This window comes from Vitis riparia, chromosome 19 (assembly GCF_004353265.1).
Source record: "Vitis riparia cultivar Riparia Gloire de Montpellier isolate 1030 chromosome 19, EGFV_Vit.rip_1.0, whole genome shotgun sequence".
Classification (NCBI taxonomy): Eukaryota; Viridiplantae; Streptophyta; class Magnoliopsida; order Vitales; family Vitaceae; genus Vitis; species Vitis riparia.
This window is the reverse complement of record NC_048449.1, coordinates 13,538,408-13,556,589: the sequence shown is the minus strand read 5'-3', so window position 1 is coordinate 13,556,589 and position 18,182 is coordinate 13,538,408. Positions and strand designations below refer to the sequence as shown.

The following is an 18,182-nucleotide window of genomic DNA, read 5'->3' as shown; positions in this document are numbered from 1 at the left end:
AAAAGTGTTTTTCTTTTAAAAAAATATATTTAATAAAATTTAGGAAAGACTTTTAATTTTTTTTAAATCACTTATAATGTTAAAAAGTCATTTATAATGTATTATGAAAAACCACTTTATAAGTAGTCCTCCTATTTGATAGGAAAGTACTTCATCTAATAACAGCAGGTTGCACCAAGAACACAAATGAATGCTATTGCTCTTAGCATATTAGTCTGACATAAATGTCACAAGTGCATTTATTACAAAGTGGCATATTAACTTGGTCTTCTTTAAAGGCAACTCCCTTAAGAAAAAATGACTTTTCTTTATTTTCTTCATGGTAATATAATGTAATAGGAGACGCTTGAGATCTGTAGATCAAAAGCAAGATTTTTAAATCAAAGAACATGGTGACTCATTAACAATGTTTTAAAAACCGGACCGGTCATTGAACGAAAAAAGTTACCGGTTCATGGTTCATTGGTCGGACCACCGGTTGAACCGCTATCGAACCGGTGACGTCATAAATATATATTTTATTATTTTATATAATATAAAAAATTAATAAATTAATAATTTCTATGTAAATTTTGACAGCATCTACTTTGTTTATTGAGTAACTTGAGTTTTGTCACAAAATTTTTTACCTGTAGAAGTCATCAATTATCATATATGATATTTATAACACAATATAAGATGTTATACATTCATAATGTCAATAAACTCAATATTTATCAAATAATCAAACCATTACTATCCTATAATAACCAAATTATCAAAGAGTTGTTAACTTAACACATTGTCCATAATAAATAATACAAATGTCAACCATATGTTCACAACACTTAATGTAATTACTTACAATAAAAATATAGCATGTCAATGTTTGAATATTCATGAAGATTTTTGCATACTAATAAATATAAAATTCATGTCTTCATTTATTTTGGAAATTGGAATATGGAGATTGAAAATGAGCATTTGGAAAACCAAAAAAAAAAATTAAAATAATTTGAACCTGTTTTTTCCCTCAGAACCGGCCGGTTCGTCCGGTTCACCAATTGGACCGCCGGTTCAAGCGGTCCAATCCCGGTTCGGTCTCCATCCGGTCTAATGACCGGACCGAACCGGAACGATGACCGGTCGGCGGTCCAACCGGTCGGACCGGCCGGTCCGGTCCGGTTTTTAAAACCATGCTCATTAATGCAACATTTGATAACTAAGCATGGAACATTAATTGTTTATGTATAAACAAACAATGTGACAATTCATAAACTAAACTTCAAATATTTTAAAAATAATGCCCAAACATAGTGTTGTTTACTTGTCGCAAAAGGGATCAATTAGTCCACTAGCAAAAAATTAGAAAACATATTTCATCTTCAAGATAGAGTATGATTGAGAACATGAAAAGGTGCATACCGCTTCATGCACTCGTTGAGGGTATGCAAATCTTAAAATTTGTCCAAATTTTATTTTTACATTGATATTGAACTCAATTTTATCATTAGATTTAAATCTCGATTATATTTGAATTGTTTAGCCCACTTACATTCTTTGATTCTCAGTTTTTATTTTTTTTATAAATTATTTATTTTTATTTTTACTTATTACTATTATTTTTATTATTAAGTTTTTTTATTTTTTATTTTTTCTTCATTTTTTCTTTATTTTCTCTCTCCTCTCTCTTCCTACCTTTCCCAACCACTATACCCACTCTCTCTCTCCTCCCATACCCCCATTCCTATGCCATACCCCTATCTCCTCTATTTATTTTATTTTATTATATTTTTCTTTTTCTTTTTCATCTTCATTCTTCTTCATCTTTTTCTCCCCCTAACACCCTTTCCTGATGGCCACACGCCCCCTCCCCTTCTCACTTCTTCCCCCATTTTTTATTTTTTTTCTTCTCCTCCCACCCATTTTTCTTCCAATCTTTTTCCCTCCATTTTTTTTCTTTCTCTTCCTCCACCATACTCGACTTCTAGAGAGATCCAAACCCGAGTTCCTTTCTTTCTCCCCTTTTATCTCATCTTTTTCCTCTCATTCCCCATTTTTTTTCAACTTTATTTTCTTTTCTTTATTTTATTATTATTATTGTTTTCCCAAAAACCCATCGACCCTCACGGTCGCTGGTAGGATCACCAGCTAGTCACTGCCGACGAGCCACTGCCGATCGGTGACCCTTTCCTCTTTTCTCTCATTCCCTTGCTTTCCCATCACACCCATTTTCCATCATCATCATTATTATTATTCTTAATTTTTCGTGATTTGATTTTAATAGTAATTTTTGTTTGTGAGTTTTGAATTATTAAATTAATATGAAATTTGGACTATTTTTGTTTTTGCATGGGCCTATTCTGCAATTTTATTGGCTGAGTACGAATTTATGACACGTGAAGCATGGAATTTCATGGAAGAAAGTGAGAATCAAAAAGCTGTATGAAGACATTGAGCTTGTTTTAAACTTATTTGGGTACACGTTTTATTTCCCATTACTATTTGGTTTTATTTTTGTTGGCTTTTGTAAATATTTATTTATATATATTTACTTGTATACAGAATTGGATATCGAATAAATAAAAAATTTTGTTTAAATAAGAGGAATAATTTAGTAAATATGTTTTAATAAAATAATAATTTTAAATATTCTTCTTAATAAAATAAAGTCTTTTTATTAATAAAAAATCAGAAAAATCCAAAAAAAAAAAAATATTTTTAATGGAATTTGAAAAAAAAAAAATTGCAAATAAAGTTGTCCCAAAAATTAATTTTTAATTAAAAATTCTTTTGCAAATAAAGTTCAATTTTTTCTTAATAATTTGTATATGTCACTTTTCTTAAATGAAAAGAAATTGAAATACTTTTGTAAATAAAATTGTAAAAATTCATTATTTTCTAGTAAAAGCAAGTAAAAATAATTTTGTACCCAAATTGAAATTTTGTAATAAATTTTTTTGATACAATAAGTGTAAATAACTTTTTTAAAAAAAAATTAAATACAAATGAAATTGAATCAAATCATTAATTGAAAATAAATTGAAACTTCTTTTTTTTTGTAAATAAATAAATTGAAATCACTAATTCAAAATTGGTTTTAATAAAATCATTTGAAATTTCTTGAAAACTAATTCTTTTAAATATATTTTTTCCAGTTAGTTCAATAAATCAATTTGCATATTTCTATTGTCATTTGTTTTGTACATTCTTGTAATTTTATTTTGTCATTATCTTTGTGTATATTGTTTCATTCCTTAAATTTTGGTGTCCATGATTAATTAATTAATTGTCATAATTTCCTTAATTCGTTTAGTAGAGACCGTATGTATATGGGCTTAGAGGGGTGCTACGGCTCATCACCATACCTTCCCAATTAATAACTTGACCCTCGGATCCAAATTCGATTTTTGTAGATATGTCTTTTCCAAATAAGAAGTGACACAAGGTTTTCTTTCTTATTTTGATGAATTTGCTTCATACCTCATTTTCCATGTTTGTCTGCCTTCTTTCTTACTTTATAATGGTCATTACTCAAATCCCAAACTCATGACATCCTCGTCTTACATTTCCCCAAATGCTATGGATCTTGACTCGCTCAATTCCTCATTTAACCCTTTGATATTTCAAAATCTAAGATGTTTTCAACTTGTGCCCTTTTATTCCCTTAAACCTGAGACATATCTCCAAAATAAAATTTAAACTCAAGGCTAGGGCCTTAGCATCAATTTGGGTTAATTCAAATGATTTGAGTGTCTTATAGTGCATAAATCATATCAAATATATGCTATTAGAGCACATATTTAGGCTCCAATCAATCATGCAAAAACCATGGAAACCATGCAAATGCAAATGCCATGGAAATTCCATGCAAGTCATGCCAACTATGCAAATACCAAACAAGAAAAAAACCTAAAGAAGACTTAGGTGGGCTCAGGCAAGCCTAGGTGGGCCAGGGTGTGCCTAGATCGACTAAGGCATGCCTAAGAGGTCCAAGACATACCTAAGAGGATCAAGGCATGCCTAGGTGAGCTAGGGTTTGCCTAGGTGGGCCAGAGTATGCCTAGGTGGGCCAGGGTATGCCTATATGGACCAAGGTGCACCTAAGAGGACCAAGGTATGACTAAATGGATCAGTGTATGCCTAAATGGGCTTAATGTGCCTAGATGGGACAAAGTGTGCCTAAGAGAGCCAAGGTATGCCTAAATGGACTAGGGTGTGCCTAAATGGGCTAAATGTGTCTAGATGGGCCAAAGTATGTCTAAATGGACCATGGTGTGCCTATATAGGCCAGATGTGTCTAAATGGGCTAGATGTGCTTAGATGGGTCAAATGTGCCTAAATGAGCCAAATGTGCCTAGATGAGCCAAAGTTAGATATAATTGTCTCATTGCTATCCTTTTGGTGTATTGACATTGATTTGAGCATTCGGTCCATGTCTCTTACATTGTACATGACTTGGGTGTATTAAAAGTTGTATAGAAAATACAAGTCATGAGTTCCTTATAAGTAGATAAGTTGTCCACAGTTAGTTCATGGATTTGGGCAATCCAGTAGACTCTAGTGCACTATTTCTTAATTGGAGGGATGACTTGTCTTGGTTGTTAGGATGCATTTCTCATGGTGAGTGCATTAATGTATGTGATGCACATTGAATAAGACCTACGATGAATCATGACATAAGTTTATTAATAGTCATGATTCACCAAGCTACTATATTGCGTGCACTCTCAATCTTGAGAGGATATTAAGTTTATGCCAAAATCAATAGGAGACTTTGACTTATGGGTGAGACCCTAAAATGGTCATATATCTTTATGGATTGGGTCCCTATTGATGAAGGTTGTTCACTACATGTATTCTCAATAAACACACCATGATATCTCATGGGATTGAGATAGTGTGTGTCCTTGGATGATCTAAAGGACATGTGATCATGAAATTTGTGACCATAATAATTCCTTTAATAGAATTTGACATATGCTCTTTTGAATTAGGATATGTCAGTTGATCACATAATAAATGAGATCTATAACTCAAGGATTTGAGAAGTGATCTTGATAGGTGATAGCCTTAGCTTGTTAGATTATAAACACTAGCTCATGAGGAGTTTGCATGCAATGGATAGTGGGTCATAGACTAGAGCTTCGTCTCATTGTTATTTACATAAGGTATTGGAGTGCAATTGATTTTCTTTAGTGGAATGTTGAATCAACTTTAGAATTTAATTATGAGAGAGCCAACCCTCCCATGGATCCAAATGGTCCCTGCTTTGAGCTCATAAACCATGATAACACAGTTTATGAGGGTTAGATTGGCTCTAGGTTCATTCTTATGCATAAGAGTGTTTTGGTAATTATGCAAAATTGCATAAGGGATAATGAACAAGGTCTCTAGATTGAGATAATTGATTATTTAGATGACCCTATGTGGTTAATTGATCAATTAAGACCCATTTTAGGCTAGATTAAGTGACCCAAGTGTTGATGGGCTTAAGTCACTTAAGTCTAATGGGCAACCTTATAAATACCGCTTATGGGTTAGGGTTTCTTAATTACTTTAGTTGGTCGTCTTCTACCTCCAAAAAGAGAAAGAGAGAGTCAAGGTTTTCACCTTTCCAAAGCCTACACTTTGGAGTGTCAAGATTGTGGTTCAAGTCATCGGGAGGAAGATCTTGGGTATACGAGACCTCCAGACTATTTAGACATGTTCTTCACAACAATGAATTGATTTTGGAACATTCATATCTAGGTATGTGGTTCATATCTCTAGATCTATAGTTAATAATAGTTTTTATTGTCATTTTATTTCGTTGTGACATATTTAGAGATGCTTAGAGATAGATGCATGCACCCTATGAGATCCAGGGTATGGGATTGGAGTAATTCAGGGTTCCCAACAACTAGGGTGTGCCCAGATAGGCTAGGGCATGCCTAGATGGGCCAAGGCATGCCTAGATGGGCCAAGGCATGCCTAGATGGGCTAAGTCATGCCTAGATGGGCTAGATTTGCCAAGATGGGTCAAGGTATATCTAAATGGGCTAGGTATGCCTAAATGGGCCAGGGTGTGTCTAAAGGGGTCAAAGTATGCCTAGATGGGCCAAGGTGTGCCTAAGAAGGTCAAGGTATTCCTAAATGGACAAGGGTGTGTCTAAATAGGCCAAATGTGTCTAGATGGGCCTAAGAGGGCTAAGGTATGCCTAAATGGACTAGGGTGTGCCTAAATGGGCCAAACGTGCCTAGATGGGCCAAAGCATATCTAAATGGACCAAGGTGTGCCTATATGGGCTGGATGCCCCTAAATGAGTCAGGGTGTGCCTAGATGGGTTAGAGTGTGTCTAAATGGGTCAGATGTGCCTAAATGAGTCAAAGCATGCCTAGATGAGGTAGGGTGTGTCTAAATGGGTCAGGGCTTGCTTAGATGGGCCAAGGTGTGATTAAAAGCGCCAAGGTATGCCTAAATGGACCTATGCCTAAATGGGTCAAATGTGCTTAGATGGGCCAAATGTGCCTAGATGGGCCAAGGTGTGCCTAAGGGATCTAAGGTGATAAAAAATATGCCTAAGTGATCTAGGGTGGTTAGAAAAGTGCATAAGTGACTTAGGGTGATTAGAAAAGTGTCTAAGTGACCTAAGGTGATTAGAAAAGTGTTTTAGTAACCTAGGGTGATAAAAAAAAAAGTGCTTAAGTGACTTAGGGTAATTAGAATAGTGTTTCAATGTGTTGTTCTAAAGGTTTAAAGGAGCTATCCTAAAAAGAAAAAAAAAATGAAAATCCTAAATCTAACCTAGGGTGACAAAAAAAAAAAAAAAAAAAGTGCTTAAGTGACTTAAGGTGATCAGAATAGTGTTTAAGTGTGTTGTCCTAAATGTTTAAAGAAGCTATCTTAAAAATATTGAAAATCCTAAATCTAACTCGAGGTTGCCAAGGGTCACAATGAGAGGCCAGATAAATCCCTCAACCAAAGTCTCAAAGGTGGTTAAAAAAGGTAAGTTGTATGAGTAGCAATGGACCACCGAGGAACTATTGTGGAGTATTGAAAGAATACTTAGTATGACATGTGCTAAGGGATAAAATGGAGGGTCTACACACTCTCTCCTTTGCTTGATTGTTGTGCTTTGAGTTTGGTTTTTGGTTTTTCGATGCACATGGCATATATATTCATTATCGATTTATTAATTTTATTAATATGCCTTGTTTTTTTTTTTGTTTTTGGTTTTTTGTTTTTTTTGTTATGATCTCTTAGTATACATAATTTGTTAGACAATTACATTAGTTCCCTCCACTTGTTTAGTAGATACTTTTTTAGAACTTAGAGGGGTGCTACCCTATGATACCTTCCTAATAAGTAACCTAATTCCCAAATCTAGACTCGATTTTCACACACTTTACTTTTCCTTAAATGTAATATGATTGTTATATTTTTAAATGAAATGTACTATAGGTTAGTCCTAGATGTTAATTAATAAGCATTATAAAAATACTTAAATTAAACACTCATAAGCAACCATATTTTCTATAATCATTTGGAATAATGTGATATCATAACTCAGAAGTGATGCATTTTATGCTACTTCTAATTATATCTATCCCTTATAGCTCATCAGCCAAATGAGTGTCAACAAAATGACAATATTGTCTCTATCCCTTATATCTCCTTTTTTTTTTTTTTCTCAAATAATAAATATTTATATTTCATATCTAGACACAAAAATAACAATAGTCAATTATGTCATCTACAATATGAAAAGTAAGGAAACAATAAAGTATTAAAACAACTAGAAAAGCCAAATTAACATAACCAATATTAGTTACCCATGAAACACAAGTAGGTATTGAGTTTCATATAATATAACAAGCTAAAATTATAGGATATCCAAGTTCAACAACACACAAATGGATAGATGAAGATATTGGTTTATGCATCTGATGATGTGATCATGTGGGGATCGTTAAAGGACGAAATCCATGATGGAGACTAGCTTCCCATATTTTCTCAATGTTGAACATTGTGTTACCACACTCGTGCACATTCCATCCTTCTAATGCATGAATCACCCCAGCTACACGCGATGCACTCATTGCCCTTCTCGGCAACCAATTCTATCACATATTTACATTATAAAAAAATCCATAACCCAGATGAATAATATAAGTAATCCAGTTTATAGTGTATGATGATTGGTAGGTGGTGGAGTTAATGCCTTGAAAGTTTCTTTGAAAGATGTTCTCTTCATGTGACCCATTGCAAGAGAGAAAGAAATGAAGTTTAGAAGAAAACATTAGTAGAGAGATGTTTAAAATTTCTTATGCAAGAAAAAGAAATATAGTTGATAATAATTTTCATGATTATAGAAAAAGGAAGTTTTCGTATTGAGAGAAAAATGTTCATTACCCTTCAAATTTTTTCCTCAACTTCTTTGCAATAAATAAATGATTTTCATGAAATATAAGGTGTATCTACACCATTGAGATCTCTGAATGAGAACAAACAAACATTAAGGGTCTATTTCATAATTATTTTCGAGAACAACTTTTTATTCTCCAAAACAAAAAACCCTAAAAATACATTCGATAACAAAAAAAATAGTGTTTTTCAATAATATATTTTAGTTAGTTTCTATTGTTTTCACTTGTTTTCTTAGAATAGTTTTAAAAAATAATTATATAAATATGTAAAATACTTAAAAATAAAACACTAAGCATAAAAATTATTTTAAAACATATTAAAAAATATTAAAAATAGGTTAAAAACATTTTAAGTTTTCAAACATATTTTTGTTTTACAAAACATTAGAGAATGGTTTTCAAAAACTATTATAAAAAAACAGTTTTCAAAATTGTTTTTGAAAACAGTTATGAAATAGGGCCTAATTACTAACCTCACAAGAGTCTATGTTCTGAAAAGACTTGGGAGACATCATTGCTGGTGGAGTGAGGTAGAGGCAGTCTTTGCGCAACCTCTTTGGAGGGAATTGAGAAAAGGGAATGAATAATGTTCCTTTCGATGCTTTAATTTGTTCTTCTTTGGTCAATCCATCTCCAACCAGCCATATCTTCAAAATAAATAAATAAAATTAAGTTGACGATGGATGAAAAAGTGTAGAGGGTTTAAAATAGTTGCTAAATGATAAATTCCACACTCAACATTCTTGAGCTTTGTGTTGAGTTGCTCATACTCATCCTTATGTGACGTGGCTATCTGAGATTCATTGTATGAAAAATCAAAACCAAGATTGGACAATGCTTGTTTTAGACTCCCCGATTTGTCAATGCTAAGGCATTTTTTCACAATTCTCGAAGTTAATTTTTTATTTTATTATTATAAAAATTAATAATGCTTGTTAATTATACATACCTGGATACCCATTTGGCATAAAGCAGAAGCAATAAAATAAGCAACCTTGGTGAGGTTGCCTCTGAAAAGCACTTGAGTTGTTCCTTTGGGATTTCTATGGATATAAAGCTCACCATAACCATTAAGCTTATCACCCTGCAAAATTTATGTTTAGTGTTGGACTCTTTTATCTTATTTTTTTCTAAAATATGGTCAAAATAATTCAAAATTTCAGAATGTAAAAATTTTTTAGAAGTCAATTGAAGGCCAAAAAATTGTGTCCATGCAAGCATGAGGTAGAGATATCGAACATGGAGGTAAATTCTTTCAAATGATAAAAAAGAAGGTAAATTGCCTTTCTTTTTTCCCTTCAAAGTGATGCATAAGAGCAATAACTTGCCTGGTTCAAGAGACCTAAATTCAAAACTTTAATGCCTCTTTCGTCTGCTCTGAGTATGGCTTCTTCAATCAAACTATCAATGGATTCATTTCTCAATTTCAGATTAAATAAAACAATAAGAAAATAGAAAAGGAACAAAAAGTAAATAATATACTGAAGTATGATTAAATAAAAAACAAAAGTATAACAAGTTAATGATAAAATGTTGCTTACTTGTATCTTGAATTTTGGTACGACCCACGTTTGGACATTGACTTTGTTGAATTGATTCCTCTCTAGAATAAACGTACGAACGTAGGTCCATGTTAACATTGTAGAACAACATGTCACTGGCCACACTGCCCATACGTACGATTTGGATGTGTAAGGTTCGGAGGCTAAGGAGGCGAATCCTAGCCTCAGATGATAGATGGACTGTGGCGTTACTAGATGTGTCAAATGAACCACATGGGCCAATTCTTCAGGTCTTATAAGTGATTTTTCATATAACGCATCTGAAGATTTATCCATCGTACCATATATGTAATCATAGATGGGCATGAAAAGTGAGTAATTGGTCCTGAATTGAGTGTGATGTAGAGAGTGATACCTGAGATGTCAAGCAGTCAAATCATTTCTTCACGTAGATTTCAAATTGGAAAGTAGACTATATATTTTCCTTTTATCTTGTCTAATCCGGTTGTAATGAGATGAGCCACATAAAAGGTAGAGATACAAGAATACATTCTAAAAACCATAAAAAAAATAAATAAATAAATAAAGGAGATAATCATGTTTTACCCTTATGGGATTAGGCTTTTATTTAAAATTTGGTGGGCAACTTATTGGATTCCGACCTTAGAGCTTAAGTGGTAAATAATAATAATAATAATAATAATAAGAGTCTAAGCATAGTAAACACCCTAGCTTCCTATTTTACCCTTAATGAGACTAATGTAAGACAACCAAATTAGCTCATGATTCCTAGATGCCAAACAGTGAATCATTTCTTTATGCAAATTTCAACTACCGAAGGACACTACATATTTTCATTTCTATCTTTTCTTAGCCAGTTATAATGTAATGAGTCATATAAAAACATTCACAAATAAATCAAATCGATTATGTGAAGTGAATAAATAGGAATTGTGGGCGTTTTAATTTTTAGAGTATGTAAAAAAGATCATTGCAGTATTCTCTCTCTCTCAACACAGAAAACTATGTAAAAAGGAATTGGGAGACTTACGAGGGGGTATACATGAGGTACTTAAGAGGTGGAAAAATGGAGAATAGCATCTTAGGGATCAGCTCGAAATTGCAGTGTCCCATGTTGTTCATGAAATCAATATAAGAAATATAACCAAAGAGGGCTGCAATGGAGCTCTTTCTCATGAAAATTCCTGCTAACAGTGGTATTGAAAACAGTAGAAAATATGCTAGGTGTTCAGCAAAAGGATGGATGACAGCTGCCATGGAAACAACGATACGTCATATTCTAATGTAGGTAGTGGTTAATTAGTAACGGATCAAAGAGTAAATGATCAATTCATACAGGTGATGGGCCCTGTGACAATCGAGGAATGGTGATGAGAATGATAGCGTGAGTAAAGATAATGATGGTGCAATGCTCTGTGTAACCAGTAGTATAGGAACTCAACAGGCCCCATATGAAGAAGAATTGTAAGAAGTACACCATCTGTTCTCCATAAGGGCATGTGAGCAGCCCCAGGAAGTATCATGTAACCCACGTAGAATAGGATCCCATTCAACAATATTTGGTCATCCCTGCAAACAAAACACCACAAGAAAATGTGAATATTCCATGCATGCAGGTGATCAGACTGTGTGTGTGAGAGTGAGTTTCTGACAGACCAGTTGCTTTCCCTGTCAACTTGCTCGAATTCGATACTCTTATCAACGATCCTATTGTTGCCTTTAGCTGTTCGGTATCGAGATAGAGAAATCCAAATCTGGTTGTGAAGTATCCTCCATAAAAGAAATGGGAAAAATAGAACGTAAACAGGGTCTCTCTCCTTCCCATCTTTGATTATTAATGAGTATATGCTATGAACCACCCATGGAGCCAATATCACATACTGAAACAACAAATAAAAGTAAAATAAGTAGTAAAACAAAAATAAAATAAACATAGAAGAGTAGGCAAGATTGTAAAGCAATCACAGTGTGGCAAGTCAGACTAATAATATTGTACCTTGAAGCTTCCAAGAGACTTCCAAGGCCAGTCAGTAAGGATACCTGGTTTGGAAGCCATATACACTCCTATAATTTTACTTGCTTGATTTAGTTTGCCATCTTCAAAATTGGAGGGCTATATATACTGATTCTCTCTGGTGAATTTTAGTTGCCATGAGTGCAGGCCTGAAACCCTTAGAAGGATACGATTGGCTAGAGGAGCTCTTGCAGAACGTGAATCTATTTGTATGGCCATTAGTTTCTTCTATAAACTGTTTCTATTCATGAAGAAAACATATAAAGACAAAAAAAAGTTATACTGAAAAAGAGACTTTGTTATACAAACTGATTTCAATTTATGACATATTGAGAGACACGTACGTGGTTTTGGTGTAGTAAGTATAACTTACTACAAAATTGTTATACAAACATTAAAAGGCAGACACTCTATTAGTTGTGATATATGCTGAAAAAATTGACTCACGCAGAAGGTACATACTACATAGTGTTGTTGTACTATGTACCTTAATTACCAATTTTCATGAAAGTATATATGTATATATTCAAACCACATGTGGAGATAGTTTTGTGATATCAACATGCCCACAAGGATAGAACATTTGCTAAGGTGGGTGGGATACCAGTTAATGAACATTAGATATTCAGACCCTATTTGGTGACATTTTCAAAAATAATTTTAAAACAATTTTTTTTTTTTTTTATATCAACATGCCCACAGGGATAGAGCATTTGCTAAGGTGGGTGAGATACCAATTAATGAATGTTAGATATTCAGACCCTATTTGGTGACATTTTCAAAAATAATTTTAAAACAATTTTTTTTTTTTATACCAACATGCCCACAGGGATAGAGCATTTGCTAAGATGGGTGGGATACCAATTAATGAATGTTAGATATTCAGACCCTATTTGGTGACATTTTTAAAAATAATTTTTTTTAAAAAAAAATTGATGGCAATTTCTAAGAAAAACACGAGCATAGACTTTATTCCCGAATACAAATACAATGTACTTTTTACAAATAGACAGATCCATATTGAGGTCAAAGTTATTATATTTGTAACAACTCACATCTTCTCATATAAATGTTATTTGATTTAGATTCGATGGGTTCTCACCCCCCCCTATCTATTACGGAATGCCAAAACTTAAATAAAAAATATTCAATAAAATGTTCCAAAAAATATTGTTAAAATATTCTTTATATATGTTAATTACTTTTTAGAATTATTTATAAAAATATCTTAAATTTATACTAAAATATAATATATTTTTAAAAGAAGTTATTTTCAAAAAAAAAAATTTGTTAAACAAATATTTAAGCTGCCTTATATTCCGTATTGATATTCTGCGGTCCCCAAGATTAAACAGGGCGCTGGATGCAGTAATCGCCCTCACAAGTTGTATTAGTATTCCATCTACTTCACTGTTTATCAACCTTGAAAGAACCCATTTTAAAAATATTGAACAAAAAGAAGGGATAATTATATTTGCAACCCATATAGACTTGATAATTAAGGTAAAGTCCTCCAACTACCCATAATTGATTACAAGGATACAAGATAGTAATCGACAAAAATACTCATTTGACTCATTTTTGTTTTTATTCTACCACTCTTCACATGCCACTATTCTTTCTTATTTAACCATTTTTAGATTTTTCATTATTTGTTTAAACTCTTTTATAAATAATTGAAAAATCAACATTATTTTTTATTTTTAAATTATAAATAAACAAAAATTATATTAATGATTCATAGACTATTTTGGAAAATACTTTCTAAAAAAAATATTAATTTAAATAAATAAAAATTATCTTTTACATTTATTTTTATCTTTTACATTTTAGCAGTAAATAATTTAATGATGAAAGCACGTTTTGAAATAAATATATTCACTATTTTAATTTCTTTTATACTAAAAAGTATTTTAAAGTTTTTTTTTACTATTATAAAATAAAAAGTTTAATTTTTTTTAATCTTCTTCCTTCTTTATTTTAATAACTTTTTGAACTTGACTTTTAGTAATAAATTATATGGAATGTTACAAATTTGTTTACTAAGGATTTTTTTTTTTTAATGATTTGAATTAATTGAAAATTTATTAAAATTAGAAAAAAAAAAATAAAGAAAGAGGATGCATGAAGAGTTTTTATTTTAAGTACTTAATTAAAATGTTTTCATATGACCTAATTTTAGAAGTGGATTGTATCAATACATAGTAGAGATTGAATTTTTCTTATATAAAAGGGTTGAAATGTATATTTACTTATTTTAAATGAAAACAAATGGTTAAAAATTATATAGATTATATTTGAGTTTGGTTATAAAATATTTTCCTATTTTTTATTTTTTATTTTTAAAAATAATTTTTATTTTCTATGTTGTCTCTTTTTGAAAATACATTTAATTAAAAAATAAAAACTATTTTTATAAATGAAAATTGAAAACCTTGTTTAGTATTATTTTTTTATATGAAAAAAAAAATCATTTATTCATTTATTGCGCCACTATACAATTGTATTATACTAACTATACAAGAAAAATGTACTAAGTGTACAAAGGTGTACAAGGCTACCCTTTGTGAAATATTACAATCGATTATGAGTCATTCTTTCATTTTTCTTATCACTCACAAATTGTATACATATGTCATGCACTTTATTTAATTCCTACATGGAAATTCCAATATTTTACAAGGGTATTACACTAACTATACAAGGAAAATGTACTAATCGTACAAAGGTGTACAAGATTATCCTTTGTGAATGATTTCAATTGATTCTAAACCACTTTTTTATCTTCCTTGTCACCCAAGGATTGTACACCTATGTCATGCACTTTATTTAACTCTCACATGAAAATTCCAATATTTTCCCCAATAATGATATTTGGGAGAAAAAAATTGACCCTAAGTCATTCACCATTTTCTCAACAAAACCATTAAAAATATGATTAATACACCTACATGGACATATAACTTAGGAGAGATATGAAATTTGTGTCATTGTACAAGGGTATTACACTAACTATACAAGGAAAATATGCCAAGTGTACAAGGGTGTACAAGGCTTCTAATAGGTTTTGTATGATTTTTAAACAACTTGAATTTGATATTAAAACGATTATTAATAGTTTTTTTTTTTTTTAACCAAACTATGTCATTAAGACATTCCCTACAAAAATTAACACATAGGAAATAAAATTAAAATCAATCATGTTTGAATTGTTCATTATAAGTAAACTAAATGAAATATATATTTTTACTATTTTGCCTTTATAAACACAATTTCATCGTTATCAATAGAGATTAAAAACGTCATATTTAAATGGAATTAAAAATAGACAAAATTATTTTTATAACATTTTTATTTTTTAAAATCATTAATTTAAATTATAAATTAGTTTTAAAATTAAAAATATTTGTTGTAATTATAGTTTTGAAGATTTCATGATTTTTATCTTATTACTTTGAAAAAAATTGCTTTAATAAGAAAATATTTATTTTTAATGGTTTTAAATATTTAAATCTTTATTCAAAAATATTTAGGATTAGTGTGGGGAACAATTAGATAATTTTGGAATGGAGAAATTTTGAATATTTTGAAGACTTTAATTTGGTCAATTACCCTATTTACACTTTCAAAATTATTGGAAGGTTGATAAATTAGTCTTATAAATATTGTCTTCTTGATTAATATTATATATATATATATATATATATATATATATACATGTGAGTGTTTATATTATTTTCAAAATAATAAACACCATGTGTCTAATTTGCAACTTAGAAAAAAAATTAATAATATTTTATGAGGTATTTGAAAAGTATTTATTATATGTTCTATAAATTTGAAAAAAAATAATATTTGATGATATATAATTTACAAGTTAGATGATTGGAATATTTAATATATATGAGAAATAATAGAAGTTTGAAATAAAGAATAATATTTATTATATATTACGTAAGTTTGAAAAAAAGAATAATATTTGATAAGGTATTTAAAAGTTATTCATTTTAAAAATGTATTTGGCAATAATAATTTTTAACCATATTTTATATTCAATTTGATGAAGAAAAATGATTCAACTTGGTTCCACTATTAAATAGGTGACAAAAGGGTAAAAGAGTCGAAGTGAGAATGAGAAAGGTGAGGTGATTGGTTAGTTTTTTCATTTAATAGTCAAGGGTATTTTAAGGATTTTTTAAAGACAATATCCTTCCTCTCAATTTCTACTATTTTATTGGGTTTTGGGTTTAATTATGAATGATTGGAGGACCTTATCACAATTACCCAACCTAGCAGGGTTGAAAACACAATTCTCCTAAAAAAGAATTCCTTAATTTTTCATATTTCCGTACAATATTAATGACCTCTCCCACATCTCCTCAAATGGTAGCTTGTTTTGATATTTAAATCAGAAGGACCATTCTCACTTACTTTATGAACTATATCATCATCATTTGTTCAAAAATAAATATTAGCATTTTAAAAACTTTAACAATGAATTATAATAATTTCACACAAATTTTAACTTCATTTAAAATAAATAAAAATTATAAGAAATAATACAAAGGGAATGGATTAAATAATAATTTTTAAAATGAATAATATAACAATAAATTTCATAAATTGTTGTATTGGTAATCATAACACAAATTTATATATATATATATATATATATATATATATATATATATATATATATATATATATATTCAAACAAATAATCATATTTTAATAGAAATTATTACACATGGAATTAATATTTTAATAAAGCTACATATTTGTTAAAAATAAGTAATAATATTTTAAAATTAATAATATCTTATTTGTAATGAATTATAAAAGTGAGGAAAATTCAAATTTTAAAAATATATAAATAAATAAAGTTTATTTATTACACGCACACATTTATTCCTAAATGACTAAAAATTCAAGTAGAAATGTGTTCCTAACTAAGTTGATGTACTTAAAAGAGAGTTAATGACACACTTAAGGTTCAAGGAAGTTGGTGCACCTTTCAAGGAAAGATATGACATACTTAAGGGATAGTGCACCTTAAGGGATAGTGCACATCAAGGCTAGCACACCCTACAAAATAGGCTTTATGTACCTTAGGAGTAGTTAGTGCACTTATTCTGGCACACTTGGGAGTAGTAGGCATATTTATTCTGGTGCACTAAACAGCACTTGGCGGACTTACTCTAGCAGACTTCAAAGTAGTTGGCACATATATTTTGACACTTAGAAGCAAAATGTCAAAATTTCCAAATTTTTATATTTTCTTTCATTTTCCATGCTTGAAAGTTCTGAAAAATATTCTTGAACTTCCATTAAAGAATTTCAATTTTGAAAAACATAGTTAAAACTAAATACTTAAGTTCATATGGGTTCTTGCATGCAACAACTATATAACACTTTCAAAGTTATAACCCTTTTATTTTCGTTATACAATACCAAGACAATAGAAAACACTTAAACACAAGGAGGATTCACACTACATATAATCAAGTACTTCTCTTCAAGCTTCATAGAACATTTCAAATGGTTCTCCCCTCTTACGCACCTTTTTGTTTATCAGAAAATCATTATTTTAATAGGATGAAATATAGTTCAGTAAAGAAGTGTTTGTTTATAAAACTAAATAAACAAAACAACACTTCCATGTTTTTGAGTACATCAAATGGAAGTTCATTTAGCGACATGTGAAATCACCAATATATGCAAATATTTTCACGATCAACAATTTCCAATTACCATAACCTTTCATAGGTTTTTCAAATACCTTCTTAAAGTTCATAAGTTGTTTGCAGCCATGGAAACTTGTATTTTAGAGATTCTCACCTAGGTATATATGTCTCTACCTCTATTACATCCATGCATGGATCTTCTCAAAGATTGTTTTGGATTTTTCACCCTATGGTACTTACTCTTCTTCCTTTGAGCACTCTCACTCAAGGATTGTGACCATGAATCTTTGTTGTCTTTAAAATATTAAAGCCTAAATACATGATAATCTTGGTTATACAATTATCACAACTTTGTAGTATTCCAAGTTGTTGTACTCTATGATTAATACTAATTTGTTCAATTGTTTTTAGATTAGAAGAATTAATTATTTGCTAAAGCTAATAAAACCCTAATTTAAAATAAACAAGAATAGAGTATGGATGAATATTTTCTAAAAAACTAAATAAAATAAATAGAACATAAGAAAATGTCTTAGAGAATTTCACAATTCAATGTTGAATCCTTAGAGTGAG

General features: G+C 30.5%; 2 protein-coding genes across 2 annotated transcripts; both read right to left on the bottom strand.

The window, feature by feature from the left end:
* Nucleotides 1–7,891: 7,891 nt before the first annotated feature.
* On the bottom strand, nt 7,892–9,510 carry LOC117909466 (very-long-chain aldehyde decarbonylase CER1-like). Its single transcript, XM_034823514.1, has 3 exons — nt 9,338–9,510; nt 8,862–9,035; nt 7,892–8,082 (listed from the first exon to the last, which is right to left on the bottom strand). Exons 1-3 carry the CDS (start codon nt 9,347–9,349, stop codon nt 7,918–7,920), a joined length of 351 nt encoding a protein of 116 aa, XP_034679405.1. The 5' UTR covers nt 9,350–9,510; the 3' UTR covers nt 7,892–7,917.
* A 203-nt stretch (nt 9,511–9,713) lies between these two features.
* On the bottom strand, nt 9,714–11,967 carry LOC117909465 (very-long-chain aldehyde decarbonylase CER1-like). Its single transcript, XM_034823513.1, has 6 exons — nt 11,908–11,967; nt 11,568–11,791; nt 11,248–11,480; nt 10,942–11,161; nt 9,930–10,305; nt 9,714–9,789 (listed from the first exon to the last, which is right to left on the bottom strand). The coding sequence occupies exons 1-6, from the start codon at nt 11,965–11,967 to the stop codon at nt 9,781–9,783; spliced, it is 1,122 nt and encodes a 373-aa protein (XP_034679404.1). The 3' UTR covers nt 9,714–9,780.
* Between the last annotated feature and the right edge of the window lie 6,215 nt (nt 11,968–18,182).

Bases quoted from the DNA above. Each gene is read 5' to 3' on its own strand.
- LOC117909466 (XM_034823514.1), bottom strand. The intron at 8,083-8,861 runs GTTAGTAATTAG...AATATGTGATAG, and splicing joins AGAACATAGACTCTTGTGAG to AATTGGTTGCCGAGAAGGGC.
- LOC117909465 (XM_034823513.1), bottom strand. From the start codon at position 11,967: ATGGCTTCCAAACCAGGTATCCTTACTGACTGGCCTTGGAAGTCTCTT. The intron at 11,481-11,567 runs GTCTGTCAGAAA...TTTTGTTTGCAG, and splicing joins GTTGACAGGGAAAGCAACTG to GGATGACCAAATATTGTTGA. The intron at 10,306-10,941 runs GTAAGTCTCCCA...TTGACATCTCAG, and splicing joins TACCTCATGTATACCCCCTC to GTATCACTCTCTACATCACA.